Source organism: Lampetra planeri, chromosome 54 (genome assembly GCF_965212315.1).
Source record: "Lampetra planeri chromosome 54, kcLamPlan1.2.h2, whole genome shotgun sequence".
Taxonomy (NCBI): domain Eukaryota; kingdom Metazoa; phylum Chordata; class Hyperoartia; order Petromyzontiformes; family Petromyzontidae; genus Lampetra; species Lampetra planeri.
In genome coordinates, this window is record NC_136160.1 from 4,572,705 (window position 1) to 4,590,297 (window position 17,593).

General features: G+C 51.0%; 1 protein-coding gene across 1 annotated transcript in view; it reads right to left on the bottom strand.

The window, feature by feature from the left end:
- The window catches only part of LOC144735272 (protein spire homolog 1-like), a 45,837-nt gene extending 39,623 nt beyond the window's left edge, over positions 1 to 6,214 (bottom strand). The window contains 4 exon segments of the mRNA XM_078617785.1: positions 3,291 to 3,377; positions 3,412 to 3,550; positions 3,552 to 3,803; positions 6,022 to 6,214. Coding sequence (XP_078473911.1) covers positions 3,291 to 3,377; positions 3,412 to 3,550; positions 3,552 to 3,638 — 313 coding nt within the window. The 5' untranslated portion in view covers positions 3,639 to 3,803; positions 6,022 to 6,214.
- Positions 6,215 to 17,593: the final 11,379 nt, after the last annotated feature.

A 17,593-nucleotide genomic window follows, 5' to 3' on the forward strand; every position in this document is an offset into this window, starting at 1 on the left:
GAGTTGTGCGCCTTTTAGCGTCATCTGGTCCAACGCCATGTGAGACTAGGCTCTAAGGAAAGCTGTCTCGGGTGTGGACCAATCAACTTCAAGGACAGTGCATACATTATCAGAGTTGTGTTTTTTGTTTGCATTATGACTGCAGGTATTGTGGTCTATGCAAACATGACTCCTTGTAAAAAAAGGTGTCAGTTTTGTTGCCAGATAGAAGGGTAAAAAAACAATTATCACGTTCCGTATTATTGCCGGAAAGGGGTAAATGACGCTTATTCATTTTTTGTTTCGTCAGGACAGAACCATGGAAAGGTTGTGACGAAGACTCAATGCCCCATTCACAAATACGGAGGTGGAAGGAGGAGGAGGAGGAATCGTCGTCACAGCTGCGATGGAACACCAACCACTCCGCGACACTCCTTACGCGCCATCATATCACTGGCTCATCAAACACTACATCGACGTATAACAACCTAATAAAACAAAATCACGGTTTCCATCAGCCATACGAAAAAGAAGAAGACTAATAAGACTGTGGTCAAATCATCGCTTGCCGTCGTTCATTAAACCACAGCGGGCTCGTGATCGGCACCGCCGTTGTGGTTTAAATAAAGATTACCACCGTTATTGCTACAACAGGTCAGCACCGTGTGCCGTGTTGTTGGGTATTTGACAGAGGTCGCAACCGGGTACCCGATACCCGTACCCTACCCGATACCCGGCTACCCGTACCCGGCCGGGTACGGGTAGCCGTTTGCGACCCTGGTGCGGCCGGGTACGGGTACGGGTAGGCCGTGAGTCACTGGTGAGTAACCGTTTGTCACTCATTTCGGGTAGGGTACGAGTACGGGTAGGGAACGGCTACCCGTACCCGGCCGGGTACGGGTACCCGGCCGGGTACGGGTACCCATTTGCGACCCTGGTGCGGCCGGGTACGGGTACGGGTAAGGAATCAAAACCCGTTTGCGACCTCTGGTATTTGACCAAATCACCACTCACGCAAGGGCCCTTTTCATCCCTACCTCGGGCCTCATGAGCCACGCACCGTGGCATCATCTGTTAGGTCGTACTGTACTTTGACACATGTACAGTAACCGGGGCCTACCTTGCAATGCCAGGTGCTCTGCGGCTAGTGAGAGCAATGTACGGCAATGGATTCTCGAATCCATCTGTGCGGAGTTTTTTGCACATTTCTCCGGAGTTCTCCGGAGTTGTCCGGGCTGGCTCTGGCAAGAAGCCACCAAAAACTCTTGCGGACGATAGCGATTCACTAAGTTTAACACGTAGTAGTAGTAGACTCGCGCGATCAATGTCATCCATAATAAAGTATTTAGATCGCATAAATATAAATGTGTAGTTACACCCGCCACCACCATTACCACCACCCGACACAGCCAATTAGTAAGGTTTGTCACGTCAACAGAACGTGCCAATTTGTTATTAGTACAGCACACCGGTGTGTCGGAGAGTAAACCCACAACATGTGCACTGAGTACGGCCGTTTCGCCGGTAATTGCAACCAGCATCATCAGGCGACAGCCAGAGTTGTGGAGAAATCCCCCTGTTTCGGTCTTAAACAAGGGAGGATAAATGTCACGTTTACATGACAAACTTCACCAATAATTGGCCATGTCGGGTGGTGGCGGGTTTAACGACACATTTATATTTGCGCGATCTAACCCCCCCAAAAAAAACCTTTTTTTGGGATTCACTAAAGCAATTCACTCTAAAGGTAGCAGGACCCTTCGCTGAACGAAATGTCTTCAGACTCACGGAGGCTTTCCCTATGGTTAGGGAACCTTTAAGATCGTATTGGATTCAACACCTATATTACTGTACTAGTGCATGCCTTAACGTCGGATGGCACCGCGCTATAAACCCGGCGACCAGAATTGTTGATATCTGAACAGGTCCAGTGCCCCCCAAACTTCACCAACCATACTTCACCACTGTGGTGAAGTATGGTCAAACAACCCCCACGCACCCCCCCTACACCCACCATGACAAGCAACAACAGCACGGGGATGGGAGGCCTTCATCCAGCAGTGAATAAACCATGGGGCTGTAAGCTGTCACGTTACATGCGAACGAGTTGCTGGTGTTGTTCAGGTTTTCAAGGCAACTGTCAAACTAAATCCACTGCTGGATGACCCCCCCGCCCCCGTACCACGCTGCATGGGTCGTGTGACAAAGGCACGAAGGCTGGGCAAGACATGCAGAAAGCGAGAATACATGGAGGGCAAGGCTGGCAGGGAAATGGGCAAGGCAGGGCAGAGGGGGGAGTGGGCAAGGCAAAGGGCGAGGAAAGGGCAGCCGAGGGAAATGGGCAGCTGATATATGAAGGGCAAGACGAGAAAAAAGTGTATTGAGGTCAAGGTATTGGGGGCAAGCAAGACGCGGAGGGCAAGGTTGGGCAGCGAGGGTGAGGCAGGAGCATTGCCCGAGTAGGCAACAGATGAAGGGCAAGGCCGGGGGGGGGCATGGGCAGGGAGAAAGAGAAGCCAATAGTCTGGAGGGTTAAGACGAGAACACAATGCACGGGGGGCGAGGTGAAGAGGTAGACAATGGATGGGAGGGCCAGGCGGGGAGAAGGGCAGGCGGCAAGGGAAGGGCAGCCGAACAAACAAAGACAACAACAACAACAAACACGAGACGGGAAATCGGGGGGCAAGAAGGGGCAATGGGGGAGAAGGCAAGGGATGGGGGGGGGGGCAAGGGGTGGGGGGGGCAAGGGGTGGGGGGGCAAGGCAAGGGATGGGGGGGTAAGAGGTGGGGGGGGGGGTAAGAGGTGGGGGGGGGGGCAAGAGGTGGGGGGGGGCAAGGGGTGGGGGGGGGCAAGGGATGATGGGTGGGGGCAAGGGTTGGGGGGGGCAAGAGGTGGGGGGGGGGCAAGGGGTGGGGGGGGGCAAGGGATGATGGGTGGGGGCAAGGGTTGGGGGGGGGTAAGAGGTGGGGGGGGGCAGGGGGTGGGGGGGGCAAGGGGTGGGGAGCAAGGGGTGGGGGGGGGGGGCAAGGGGTGGGGGGGGCAGGGGGTGGGGGGGGCAAGGGGTGGGGAGCAAGGGGTGGGGGGGGGGGCAAGGGGTGGGGGGGGGCAAGGGGTGGGGAGCAAGGGGTGGGGGGGGGGGGCAAGGGGTGGGGGGGGCAAGGGGGTGGGGAGCAAGGGGTGGGGGGGGGGGCAAGGGGTGGGGGGGGGGAGCAAGGGGTGGGGGGGGGGGCAAGGGATGGGGGGGTGGGGGCAAGGGATGGGGGGGTGGGGGCAAGGGATGGGGGCAAGGCACCCCCCCCCCGCCACACACCTCGAGCCTGCAGCACGCACTGCACGGCACCGTCCCTGTGCAGCAGCACCCCGTGGGGCCCCGCGAGGTGCAGACGGGGTCGAGCCGAGCTCCCCTCGCCGCCGCCGCCGCCGGGGGTCACGGGCCCCCTCGCCGCCAGAGGGGGTCGCGGCCAGGACCCGGCAGGCTTGGAAGCACACGGCCCACGCCTGCTCCTCGTTGATGGGCTGCTCGTAGGCTCGGAGCACGGCCTCGAGCGGTAAGGGGCCCCCCCCCCTCGGCTGAGTCCCCTTGGCCATAGGGACCCCCTCCTCCTCCTCCCACGACATCCCTCGCCGGCTCCGCTGCAGCAGCCGCGGTCGCCGACATCCTCGGAGGGTGGCGAGGGCTGCGGAGATTGGACCCCCGATCGGAGTCCCACGGCTCACATGCCCCCCACGACCCCGTCGGCGTCTCTGGGGTCCGTGTCCCGGCCGCTGTTGTCTTCCCTGCGGGGTCTGGTGGGTACCCCCCCCTCGCACGGACCCCGTTGTGCTTCCACAGAGAGAGGGGAGAGGGGGGTGGTGAGCCGAGCCACCACGTGACGCGAGCGTCAGCTGACAACCGCGGTGGGGGTGAGGTTGTGTGTGTGTGTGAGTACGTGTGTTAATGTGTGTGTGTCAATGTGTGTGAGTACATGTGTGTGTGTCAATGTGTGTGTGAGTACGTGTCAATGTGTGTGTGTTATTGTGTGTGTGTGTCAATGTGTGTGTGTTATTGTGTGTGTGTGTCAATGTGTGTGTCAGTGTGTGTGTGAGTACATGTGTGTGTGTCAATGTATGTGTGAGTACATGTGTGTGTGAGTACGTGTGTCAATGTGTGTGTCTGTGTGTGTGTTATTGTGTGTGTCAGTGTGTGTCATTGTGTGTGTGTGAGTACATGTGTGTGTGTCAATGTGTGTGTGAGTACATGTGTGTGTCATTGTGTGTGTGAGTACGTGTGTCAATGTGTGTGTGTTATTGTGTGTGTGTTATTGTGTGTGTTATTGTGTGTGTCAGTGTGTATCAGTGTGTGTCATTGTGTGTGTGAGTACATGTGTGTGTCATTGTGCGTGTTATTGTGTGTGTGAGTACATGTGTGTCAGTGTGTGTGTTATTGTGTCAGTGTATGTGTTATTGTGTGTGTCAATTTGTGTTATTGTGTGTGTCATTGTGTGTGTGAGTACATGTGTGTGTCTCATTGTGTGTGTGTTATTGTGTGAGTACGTGTGTGTGTGTCAATGTGTGTTATTGTGTGTCAGTGTGTATATCATTGTGTGAGTACGTGTGTGTGTGTGTGTGCCAATGTGTGTGTTATTGTGCGTGAGTACATGTGTGTGTGTCAATGTGTGTGTGTTATTGTGTGTCAGTGTGTGTCATTGTGTGTGAGTACGTGTGTGTCAATGTGTGTGTGTCATTGTGTGAGTAAATGTGTGTGTGCGAGTACATGTGTATGTGTCAATGTGTGTGTTATTGTGTGTGTGCCAATGTGTGTGTTATTGTGTGTGTGAGTACATGTGTGTGTGTCAATGTGTGTGTGTTATTGTGTGTGAGTACATGTGTGTGTCATTGTGTGTCAGTGTGTGTCATTGTGTGTGAGTACATGTGTGTGTGTCATTGTGTGTGTCATTGTGTGTCATTGTGTGTCATTGTGTGTGTGCCAGTGTGTGTGTGTCAATGCGTGTGTCAGTGTGTGTGATTACATACATGTGTATGTGTCAATGTGTGTCAATGTGCGTAATTACATGTGTGATTACATGTGTGTTAATGTATACGATTACATGTGTGTCAATGTGTGTGTGCCAATGTGTCTGTAAATGCGTGTGTCAATGTGTGTACAAGTCTGTGTGTGTGTGGGGAGCGGTAGTGTAGTGGTTGCTGGGCCTCCCCTAGGTCGACTCAGCCTCGAATGTGTACCTAGTGCGGTGTGTAAACATCGCCACTGGGGAGACAAAGGCGGCCGGACGTGGTGTTGCCGTCCTTCATCGGTGCTCGCTAACAGCACTTGCCCCGACAGTCTGTTCAGGCTACACGGGGGACCTTTGTCTTTGTGTGTGTGATTGTATGTGTCGGTGTGTAAATGTGCTCGCTAACGGCTCGCTTCACAACAGTCTACGGTCGATACATGTGTATGTAAAGTATGTACTGTATGTGTAAGCGTTTGTATTAGTGATGTGCATGTTAATGTGTCTTTGTTGTGTTGTGAATGTGTTTAATGTGTGTGGGGGGGGGGGAGCGGCAACGTAGTGGTTAGCGCGCTGCGCTCCAAACCTGTAACCAAATCGGTTCTGGGCCTCCCCTAGATCGACTCGGCCTCAAATGAGTACCCGGTTTCGGCGTGTAAACATCGCCACTGGGGAGACAAAGGCGGCCGGGCGTGGTGCTCGCGAACAGCACTTGCCACCAACAGTCTGTTAAGGCTACACGGGGGATCTTTGTCTTGTTGTATGTGTGTAAGCGTGGGTGTGTGCGATTGTGCTTAAATATTAGTAAATACGTCTGTAACGCGTGTGATTGTGTGTAAGTGCGAGTATAAATGCGTGCGATTAGCGTGTAAATGCGCGTGTACGTGCGAGTATTGAATTGTGAGTACAGTGCTTAAGTCATAACCTTGCGTTATCATCCACTGCTGGATGAAACACGTACAGTGTAGGTGTGTAAATGTTGTATGAACGTCACCATACCCCGCCACGCTTAAGTGTTAACGCTTGCGACCCGTGAAATGTTTAACTTACTGCGCTCTGTCGATTCAATCCACTGCTGGATGGATACAGGTCTCGCCACGCCGTGTCGTCCGTACGCGAAAGTCTACCCTGTATAAATAAATGAGTGTCGTGTACGGCCGTGAATGCGCGTGGAAATGTTTGAGTGAGCGAACGCACGCACGCGTTAATAATGCAACACCTGCGAGCCACGCCCCCTTTACAAACAGACCACGCCCATCACCCGCAAGCCCCGCCTCTTATCTCCAAACCACGCCCCTCACCCGCAAGCCCCGCCTCTTATCTCCAAACCCCGCCCCTCACCCGCAAGCCCCGCCTCTTATCTCCTAACCCCGCCCATCACCCGCAAGCCCCGCCTCTTATCTCCAAACCACGCCTCTTATCTCCAAGCCCCGCCTCTTATCTCCAAACCACGCCCATCACCCGCCGTACCCCACCCCCTCTTCATTCCAAAACTCCACCTCTCAGACACATGCCCCACCCCCCTGACCCGCAGACCACGCCCTTATATCCGCAAGCTCCGCCCACTCACCCACAAGCCCCGCCCTTCATTCACAAACCCCGCCAATTGCCTCGAAGTCCCATTCCTCAGCCAGACCCCTGGCTCCTCACAACCCCTCCCCCCGCAAACCCTTCACCCACACGCCCCGCCCCTAACCCGCATAACCACGCCCCCTTACCCACACGCCCCGCCCCCTAACCCGTATAGCCACGCCCCCTTGCCCGCAAGCCCCGCCACTCACCCACAAGCCCCGCCCTTTTTCCTTGGTTCTTTCGGTAAAGTCACGTAGAAGGGAAATAATAAAATAATAAGAATACAACTTCATCAAATAATTATCACGACGTTTCGGCCACAACGCAAGCAGACGGCTGCTTGCGTTGTGGCCGAAACGTCGTGAGAATTATTTTATTATGTTTTATTATTTTATTGCTGCTTGCGTTGTGAGAATTCTTTTATGTTTTATTTTTATTATTTCCCTTCTACGTGACTTTACCGAAAGAACCAAGAAGATGAATCCCTGCAGTCACGAAAGCTTTCAATCGAAAATTACCCCCGCCCTTTGCTAAGAACACAAAAAAAACTTGCCTTCACAAGACGTGTCGACGTTTCAGGCAATGCACCTTTTTTAATAGCGCATTCACAAAGGAAATTTGCCCGAAACGTACCTATTATAAAAGTGCGGATTGTTTTGTTAATTGTGCACCACTGCCAACGCAGTAGCAGCATCGGCAGCATCAGCAAATCGTCTGTTAACGCCCCAGGCGCTGTACAAGAGGCAACCTATTGATGTTTAGCGTTCCCGTAACATAATTGTCTAATTGTGCTGTGATCAAGTCTAAACTATAATCTGCCCCAGCCGACTTGGCACGCTACAGAGGGGAGGGGGGGGGGAGTCCACTAATTCACACGGGGTCGTGTTTGTGCCACATTTTTTCGTTGTTTTTGCACCGATGATGCACATCGCTTCACATTATCGGTTGACCCCACTCTTTGCAAATGAGAGCCGTGACAAATGAGACCCGTTCTCTCTCGGGAGTTCTCACCAGGTCAAAAGTTAAACTTTTAGTTTTTACCAGGCAAGGCCCACTGAATCTGTGTGGCTTTTTTTTTATTATTCCACGCTTTCTACACGCTTTTATTTAACTCACTCTGTCTGTTGTTGTATCAAATCTTGTAACTCAATTTTAACCCACTTCCCAATGTGGTATTCTGCAAATTTTGTATACTTATGTCATACTGGTGAAAACACTATATTCTATCATAGAAAAAATAAAAAAATAACAATTTAAACATTATTTTTTACATGTTATGTTTCGGCTTGGGTTTAATTGTCTTACACGCTTTTATTTAACTCACTCTGTCTGTTGTTGTTGTATCCTCAAATCTTGTAACTAAATTTTAACCCACTTCCCAATGTGGTATCGACTGAAAACTTAGTATACTTATGTCATATACTGATGACAATACTATATTCTAGCATAAAAAATAAATATACTGCATATTGAAACATTATTTTTTATATGCTATGTTTCGGCTTGGGTCTAATTGTCCACGCTCAACTCACGTTGGCTGTAATTGGCAGAGGTGTGGACTCGAGTCATGTGACTTGGACTCGAGTCAGACTCGAGTCATGAATTTGATGACTTGCGACTCGACTTGGACTTGCATAACAATGACTTTGTCCCACCTATGAGGTGTGGACTCGAGTCATGTGACTTGGACTCGAGTCAGACTCGAGTCATGAATTTGATGACTTGCGACTCGACTTGGACTTGCATAACAATGACTTTGTCCCACCTATGAGATGTGGACTCGAGTCATGTGACTTGGACTCGAGTCAGACTCGAGTCATGAATTTGATGACTTGCGACTCGACTTGGACTTGCATAACAATGACTTTGTCCCACCTCTGAGATGTGGACTCGAGTCATGTGACTTGGACTCGAGTCAGACTCGAGTCATGAATTTGATGACTTGCGACTCGACTTGGACTTGCATAACAATGACTTTGTCCCACCTCTGAGATGTGGACTCGAGTCATGTGACTTGGACTCGAGTCAGACTCGAGTCATGAATTTGATGACTTGCGACTCGACTTGGACTTGCATAACAATGACTTTGTCCCACCTCTGAGATGTGGACTCGAGTCATGTGACTTGGACTCGAGTCAGACTCGAGTCATGAATTTGATGACTTGCGACTCGACTTGGACTTGCATAACAATGACTTTGTCCCACCTATGAGATGTGGACTCGAGTCATGTGACTTGGACTCGAGTCAGACTCGAGTCATGAATTTGATGACTTGCGACTCGACTTGGACTTGCATAACAATGACTTTGTCCCACCTCTGAGATGTGGACTCGAGTCATGTGACTTGGACTCGAGTCAGACTCGAGTCATGAATTTGATGACTTGCGACTCGACTTGGACTTGCATAACAATGACTTTGTCCCACCTATGAGATGTGGACTCGAGTCATGTGACTTGGACTCGAGTCAGACTCGAGTCATGAATTTGATGACTTGCGACTCGACTTGGACTTGCATAACAATGACTTTGTCCCACCTCTGAGATGTGGACTCGAGTCATGTGACTTGGACTCGAGTCAGACTCGAGTCATGAATTTGATGACTTGCGACTCGACTTGGACTTGCATAACAATGACTTTGTCCCACCTCTGAGATGTGGACTCGAGTCATGTGACTTGGACTCGAGTCAGACTCGAGTCATGAATTTGATGACTTGCGACTCGACTTGGACTTGCATAACAATGACTTTGTCCCACCTCTGAGATGTGGACTCGAGTCATGTGACTTGGACTCGAGTCAGACTCGAGTCATGAATTTGATGACTTGCGACTCGAATTGGACTTGCATAACAATGACTTTGTCCCACCTATGAGATGTGGACTCGAGTCATGTGACTTGGACTCGAGTCAGACTCGAGTCATGAATTTGATGACTTGCGACTCGACTTGGACTTGCATAACAATGACTTTGTCCCACCTATGAGATGTGGACTCGAGTCATGTGACTTGGACTCGAGTCAGACTCGAGTCATGAATTTGATGACTTGCGACTCGACTTGGACTTGCATAACAATGACTTTGTCCCACCTATGAGATGTGGACTCGAGTCATGTGACTTGGACTCGAGTCAGACTCGAGTCATGAATTTGATGACTTGCGACTCGACTTGGACTTGCATAACAATGACTTTGTCCCACCTATGAGATGTGGACTCGAGTCATGTGACTTGGACTCGAGTCAGACTCGAGTCATGAATTTGATGACTTGCGACTCGACTTGGACTTGCATAACAATGACTTTGTCCCACCTATGAGATGTGGACTCGAGTCATGTGACTTGGACTCGAGTCAGACTCGAGTCATGAATTTGATGACTTGCGACTCGACTTGGACTTGCATAACAATGACTTTGTCCCACCTATGAGATGTGGACTCGAGTCATGTGACTTGGACTCGAGTCAGACTCGAGTCATGAATTTGATGACTTGCGACTCGACTTGGACTTGCATAACAATGACTTTGTCCCACCTATGAGATGTGGACTCGAGTCATGTGACTTGGACTCGAGTCAGACTCGAGTCATGAATTTGATGACTTGCGACTCGACTTGGACTTGCATAACAATGACTTTGTCCCACCTATGAGATGTGGACTCGAGTCATGTGACTTGGACTCGAGTCAGACTCGAGTCATGAATTTGATGACTTGCGACTCGACTTGGACTTGCATAACAATGACTTTGTCCCACCTATGAGATGTGGACTCGAGTCATGTGACTTGGACTCGAGTCAGACTCGAGTCATGAATTTGATGACTTGCGACTCGACTTGGACTTGCATAACAATGACTTTGTCCCACCTATGAGATGTGGACTCGAGTCATGTGACTTGGACTCGAGTCAGACTCGAGTCATGAATTTGATGACTTGCGACTCGACTTGGACTTGCATAACAATGACTTTGTCCCACCTATGAGATGTGGACTCGAGTCATGTGACTTGGACTCGAGTCAGACTCGAGTCATGAATTTGATGACTTGCGACTCGACTTGGACTTGCATAACAATGACTTTGTCCCACCTATGAGATGTGGACTCGAGTCATGTGACTTGGACTCGAGTCAGACTCGAGTCATGAATTTGATGACTTGCGACTCGACTTGGACTTGCATAACAATGACTTTGTCCCACCTATGAGATGTGGACTCGAGTCATGTGACTTGGACTCGAGTCAGACTCGAGTCATGAATTTGATGACTTGCGACTCGACTTGGACTTGCATAACAATGACTTTGTCCCACCTCTGAGATGTGGACTCGAGTCATGTGACTTGGACTCGAGTCAGACTCGAGTCATGAATTTGATGACTTGCGACTCGACTTGGACTTGCATAACAATGACTTTGTCCCACCTATGAGATGTGGACTCGAGTCATGTGACTTGGACTCGAGTCAGACTCGAGTCATGAATTTGATGACTTGCGACTCGACTTGGACTTGCATAACAATGACTTTGTCCCACCTATGAGATGTGGACTCGAGTCATGTGACTTGGACTCGAGTCAGACTCGAGTCATGAATTTGATGACTTGCGACTCGACTTGGACTTGCATAACAATGACTTTGTCCCACCTATGAGATGTGGACTCGAGTCATGTGACTTGGACTCGAGTCAGACTCGAGTCATGAATTTGATGACTTGCGACTCGACTTGGACTTGCATAACAATGACTTTGTCCCACCTATGAGATGTGGACTCGAGTCATGTGACTTGGACTCGAGTCAGACTCGAGTCATGAATTTGATGACTTGCGACTCGACTTGGACTTGCATAACAATGACTTTGTCCCACCTATGAGATGTGGACTCGAGTCATGTGACTTGGACTCGAGTCAGACTCGAGTCATGAATTTGATGACTTGCGACTCGACTTGGACTTGCATAACAATGACTTTGTCCCACCTATGAGATGTGGACTCGAGTCATGTGACTTGGACTCGAGTCAGACTCGAGTCATGAATTTGATGACTTGCGACTCGACTTGGACTTGCATAACAATGACTTTGTCCCACCTATGAGATGTGGACTCGAGTCATGTGACTTGGACTCGAGTCAGACTCGAGTCATGAATTTGATGACTTGCGACTCGACTTGGACTTGCATAACAATGACTTTGTCCCACCTATGAGATGTGGACTCGAGTCATGTGACTTGGACTCGAGTCAGACTCGAGTCATGAATTTGATGACTTGCGACTCGACTTGGACTTGCATAACAATGACTTTGTCCCACCTCTGAGATGTGGACTCGAGTCATGTGACTTGGACTCGAGTCAGACTCGAGTCATGAATTTGATGACTTGCGACTCGACTTGGACTTGCATAACAATGACTTTGTCCCACCTATGAGATGTGGACTCGAGTCATGTGACTTGGACTCGAGTCAGACTCGAGTCATGAATTTGATGACTTGCGACTCGACTTGGACTTGCATAACAATGACTTTGTCCCACCTATGAGATGTGGACTCGAGTCATGTGACTTGGACTCGAGTCAGACTCGAGTCATGAATTTGATGACTTGCGACTCGACTTGGACTTGCATAACAATGACTTTGTCCCACCTATGAGATGTGGACTCGAGTCATGTGACTTGGACTCGAGTCAGACTCGAGTCATGAATTTGATGACTTGCGACTCGACTTGGACTTGCATAACAATGACTTTGTCCCACCTATGAGATGTGGACTCGAGTCATGTGACTTGGACTCGAGTCAGACTCGAGTCATGAATTTGATGACTTGCGACTCGACTTGGACTTGCATAACAATGACTTTGTCCCACCTCTGAGATGTGGACTCGAGTCATGTGACTTGGACTCGAGTCAGACTCGAGTCATGAATTTGATGACTTGCGACTCGACTTGGACTTGCATAACAATGACTTTGTCCCACCTATGAGATGTGGACTCGAGTCATGTGACTTGGACTCGAGTCAGACTCGAGTCATGAATTTGATGACTTGCGACTCGACTTGGACTTGCATAACAATGACTTTGTCCCACCTATGAGATGTGGACTCGAGTCATGTGACTTGGACTCGAGTCAGACTCGAGTCATGAATTTGATGACTTGCGACTCGACTTGGACTTGCATAACAATGACTTTGTCCCACCTATGAGATGTGGACTCGAGTCATGTGACTTGGACTCGAGTCAGACTCGAGTCATGAATTTGATGACTTGCGACTCGACTTGGACTTGCATAACAATGACTTTGTCCCACCTATGAGATGTGGACTCGAGTCATGTGACTTGGACTCGAGTCAGACTCGAGTCATGAATTTGATGACTTGCGACTCGACTTGGACTTGCATAACAATGACTTTGTCCCACCTATGAGATGTGGACTCGAGTCATGTGACTTGGACTCGAGTCAGACTCGAGTCATGAATTTGATGACTTGCGACTCGACTTGGACTTGCATAACAATGACTTTGTCCCACCTATGAGATGTGGACTCGAGTCATGTGACTTGGACTCGAGTCAGACTCGAGTCATGAATTTGATGACTTGCGACTCGACTTGGACTTGCATAACAATGACTTTGTCCCACCTATGAGATGTGGACTCGAGTCATGTGACTTGGACTCGAGTCAGACTCGAGTCATGAATTTGATGACTTGCGACTCGACTTGGACTTGCATAACAATGACTTTGTCCCACCTATGAGATGTGGACTCGAGTCATGTGACTTGGACTCGAGTCAGACTCGAGTCATGAATTTGATGACTTGCGACTCGACTTGGACTTGCATAACAATGACTTTGTCCCACCTCTGAGATGTGGACTCGAGTCATGTGACTTGGACTCGAGTCAGACTCGAGTCATGAATTTGATGACTTGCGACTCGACTTGGACTTGCATAACAATGACTTTGTCCCACCTATGAGATGTGGACTCGAGTCATGTGACTTGGACTCGAGTCAGACTCGAGTCATGAATTTGATGACTTGCGACTCGACTTGGACTTGCATAACAATGACTTTGTCCCACCTATGAGATGTGGACTCGAGTCATGTGACTTGGACTCGAGTCAGACTCGAGTCATGAATTTGATGACTTGCGACTCGACTTGGACTTGCATAACAATGACTTTGTCCCACCTATGAGATGTGGACTCGAGTCATGTGACTTGGACTCGAGTCAGACTCGAGTCATGAATTTGATGACTTGCGACTCGACTTGGACTTGCATAACAATGACTTTGTCCCACCTATGAGATGTGGACTCGAGTCATGTGACTTGGACTCGAGTCAGACTCGAGTCATGAATTTGATGACTTGCGACTCGACTTGCATAACAATGACTTTGTCCCACCTCTGAGATGTGGACTCGAGTCATGTGACTTGGACTCGAGTCAGACTCGAGTCATGAATTTGATGACTTGCGACTCGACTTGCATAACAATGACTTTGTCCCACCTCTGAGATGTGGACTCGAGTCATGTGACTTGGACTCGAGTCAGACTCGAGTCATGAATTTGATGACTTGCGACTCGACTTGCATAACAATGACTTTGTCCCACCTCTGAGATGTGGACTCGAGTCATGTGACTTGGACTCGAGTCAGACTCGAGTCATGAATTTGATGACTTGCGACTCGACTTGCATAACAATGACTTTGTCCCACCTATGGTAATTGGCCATGATCCATTACGTTATTGCAAGCTTCGGCGCCACTTCCTGGAGTCGTGGAGTTCTTCCATTGCAAGTCCGGTACATTTCATGAAAGTGCATTTTAAAATGTTTTTAAATATATATTACTTATTTTTTCAGAAGCCACCAGGCACCACGCACAAACGACAGCCACCAACTAAGTGGCGGCTTTGCCGTCGTGTGGAAATGCACGACAGTCAAATCCTCTGAAACGCGTGATGTTGATTCGATTCCCAACGTGGAGGGGGGGGGGGTAAACCGGAGGATCTGAAGAAAAATTCACGCGACCACGGGGAGAGGGAGAGAGACACGCTAACTCCAAATGTACAGCAGGCGTCAGGGTCGGGATCGAACCCACGACCTCCTGCATGCCAGGCGAGGGAGTGAACATCTCACCTCCTGAAACATGAAGCTCCGTCTTTCCCATGTTAGTCTATGGGCATTCCGTTTTCTCCATGTTAGTCTATGGGCATTCCGTTTTCTCCATGTTAGTCCATGGGCATTCCGTTTTGCCCATGTTAGTCTATGGGCACTCCGCTTTGCCCATGTTCACCTTTCTACATCAGCTCAAGCCTCCTGTAACTCACGTGGCTTGTGGCCACCCCCACTCTGAACCCCCGCCCCTCTCCCCCGTCGCCGCCCACTGCGAAAACAGACGCCGTTCCTCCGTGCAGCAGCAACGTGGAAGCTCCCGTTTATCCCTTCCTCTGCCATCCTCTTACTCTCATTTCCCATTCTTCCTCCCCTCCCTTCCCGTTCCTCTCTCTCTTCACCCATGCGTTGCTACACCCTTGACTCGAACGTCCCTTCCCGCGTTGTCGCCACGGGTACAAGATTTCTGGACTTCTTGGTTCTTTCGGTAAAGTCACGTAGAAGGGAACTAATAAAATAATAAAAATAAAATATAATAAAATACAATTCTCACGACGTTTCGGCCACAACACAAGCAGCCGTCCTCAGGTGAAGACAGAGCTGTCTGAAAGTCAGCTCTGAAAGACAGCTGTCTTCACCTGAGGACGGCTGCTTGTGTTGTGGCCGAAACGTCGTGAGAATTGTATTTTATGATGTTTTATTTTTATTATTTCCCTTCTACGTGACTATACCGAAAGAACCAAGAAGATGAATCCCTGCAGTCACGAAAGCTTTAAATCGAAAAGACTGCTGGTGTTTTAAGTCGAGCAATGGCACCGATAATCGGTAGAATTCATTACTTTAGTAAAGCATTACTTTAGTAGTCAATTACTTCAGCCACCGATAACTTGATGGACCATGACACGTGCAACACAACCAAACCAGGACGGACGGACGGGCGGGCGGACACGCCGCGAGAGAGAGCGGGAGCGAGAGAGCTGAGTCGCGACGGAGCGTGCCCGTTTATTAAACCGCAAGCGGCTCACGTGCCAGCCCGTTACAGGGGGCGGATAAATTAGACAAATGATTTGCGGCCCTCCACGCTACGGACACGCGGGTTACGCAACACGATGAGGATTTACAGGCAGCGCCGACAACGACAAGACATTCATCGCACGGCTTATTCCACCGCCGTGGCCCTGGCAGTCATGTGACCCGCCCGACGTCTCGATCCCGACGCCGCAGCGGGGAGATCGGACGCCGCGGGGACTGGGTGGGTGGACGCGATCGAGCAAGCGAGCGGGGGCGAGCGGCGGTTGAGATCGAGCGGCTCGGCGCGAGATTAACGAGCGGACGACTCGCTTGATGCGCGAGCCATCGATCGAGTGACAGAGCCACTCTAGCGGAGGCCCGAGCGAGTCGCGCGCAGACGGAGCGACTGGTGTGGAAGGTGAGCGACTCGCAAAGGGCAAGGGGGGGCAGGCGATTAGCTGCGAGTCGCCCTTCCGGTCTTCGTGCGAGCGAGTGAGCGAGTAACTCGCTTGAAGCCCCAAGCGACCGCAATGCGAGTTGCTCGAGTCTCCGCGTGGGTCGCTCGCCACGACGAGTCGCCCCGTCCACACGTGGGCGAGTGAGCGGGCCAGCAACCTACGGGGGACGAGGGCGACCCTCGCTGTGTGGATGACTCGCATTGGGGGGGCGTGGCCGTACCGTGTCACCGTGTGACCCCACGACCCACCCAGTGGAATGTCAACTTCATGAATTATTTGTTCACGTTAAAGTCACAATTAAAACAAAGCAAAACAACAAGATGCCGTACATCCCCCCCCCCCCTCCGAGCCAAAGGATAATTACACACAGATCTCTTGTACATCTTTAACTTCCCCCATATATTCACAAAAATAACCCCTCTTCCCCTAGACACAACAAGCACCACCACATGCATCTCTTGGTTGCCCGTGTATTTGGTTAAAACCTTCGCACCCAATTCGGAACAGAACCCAGCTGCCCCTCTATACCTCCTGCCTCGGTCCCACCACCAGACCCCGTGACCCCACTGGTGATACCGTCAACCACCCACTTTTTTTCCCCACCGGCGCAACAGAGCCGTGCCGAGTTGGCCCTGTACGGCTCAGGAAGTCGAGCCGGGTTGCTTTCTCCACTACAGAAAGCCGCGCCGTGCCGTGCAATGCCAGCGAATCAAAGTTTGGTTCCGGCTTGGCTCGGTGAATATCGAGTGGAAAAAACAACTTGTACCGCGAGGGCAGCGTGCTGGCTCGGCTTGGATGTGCCAGTGAAAAAAAAACCGGTATAAGAATTCCATTGCCCCTCAAGGCTGAATATCGCTTCGAGAAAGGTCAGACTTGGGGAACTCATTGCCGCCAAACTTCTCGCTCGGACACGGAACAATCGATTCATGGAACAGATCTCCACGTAGATGAATACGCTAACCTAAAGATGTATTCCAGACCCCAACCCCTTTGCTGAGAAGCGTAAAGGGAGGACAGGGACGGGACCAGATGGAGCAAGAGTCCGCGAACTCTGACCCTGGGCCCTGGTGCCATATCTGGGCCAGAATTGGGCCAATCCTGGGTTGACCAAAACCCAGTGTCCACCACCACCACCACCCCCCTCGTTGGGTCAGGGAAACGAGGCATCAGACGACCCGCAAGCTACCGGCACCACGGTCAGACACGGCCCCCACCCCTCTCCCCCTCCTCCCCCCCCCCCCCCGCGAATCTTTACCCATCTCCCCTCCTCACTCCCTCCTCGTACCCCCGACATGTCCAAACGCCGCGCAAGGTTGCAAGGCTTCCACTCCCCCCCCCCCATCCCCTCCATCGGCCGGCCATTATGAACCCGGCGGTGCTTCGGTCGTTCGGAAGTTCGTCGAATTCTGGCGCCTGTCGTGGGCCGGGGGTGCGGAGGGAGGGGGTGGGGTCGGTGGGGGGGCAGGGGGGAGGGAGGGGGCGGGGTCGGTGGGGGGGGGGGG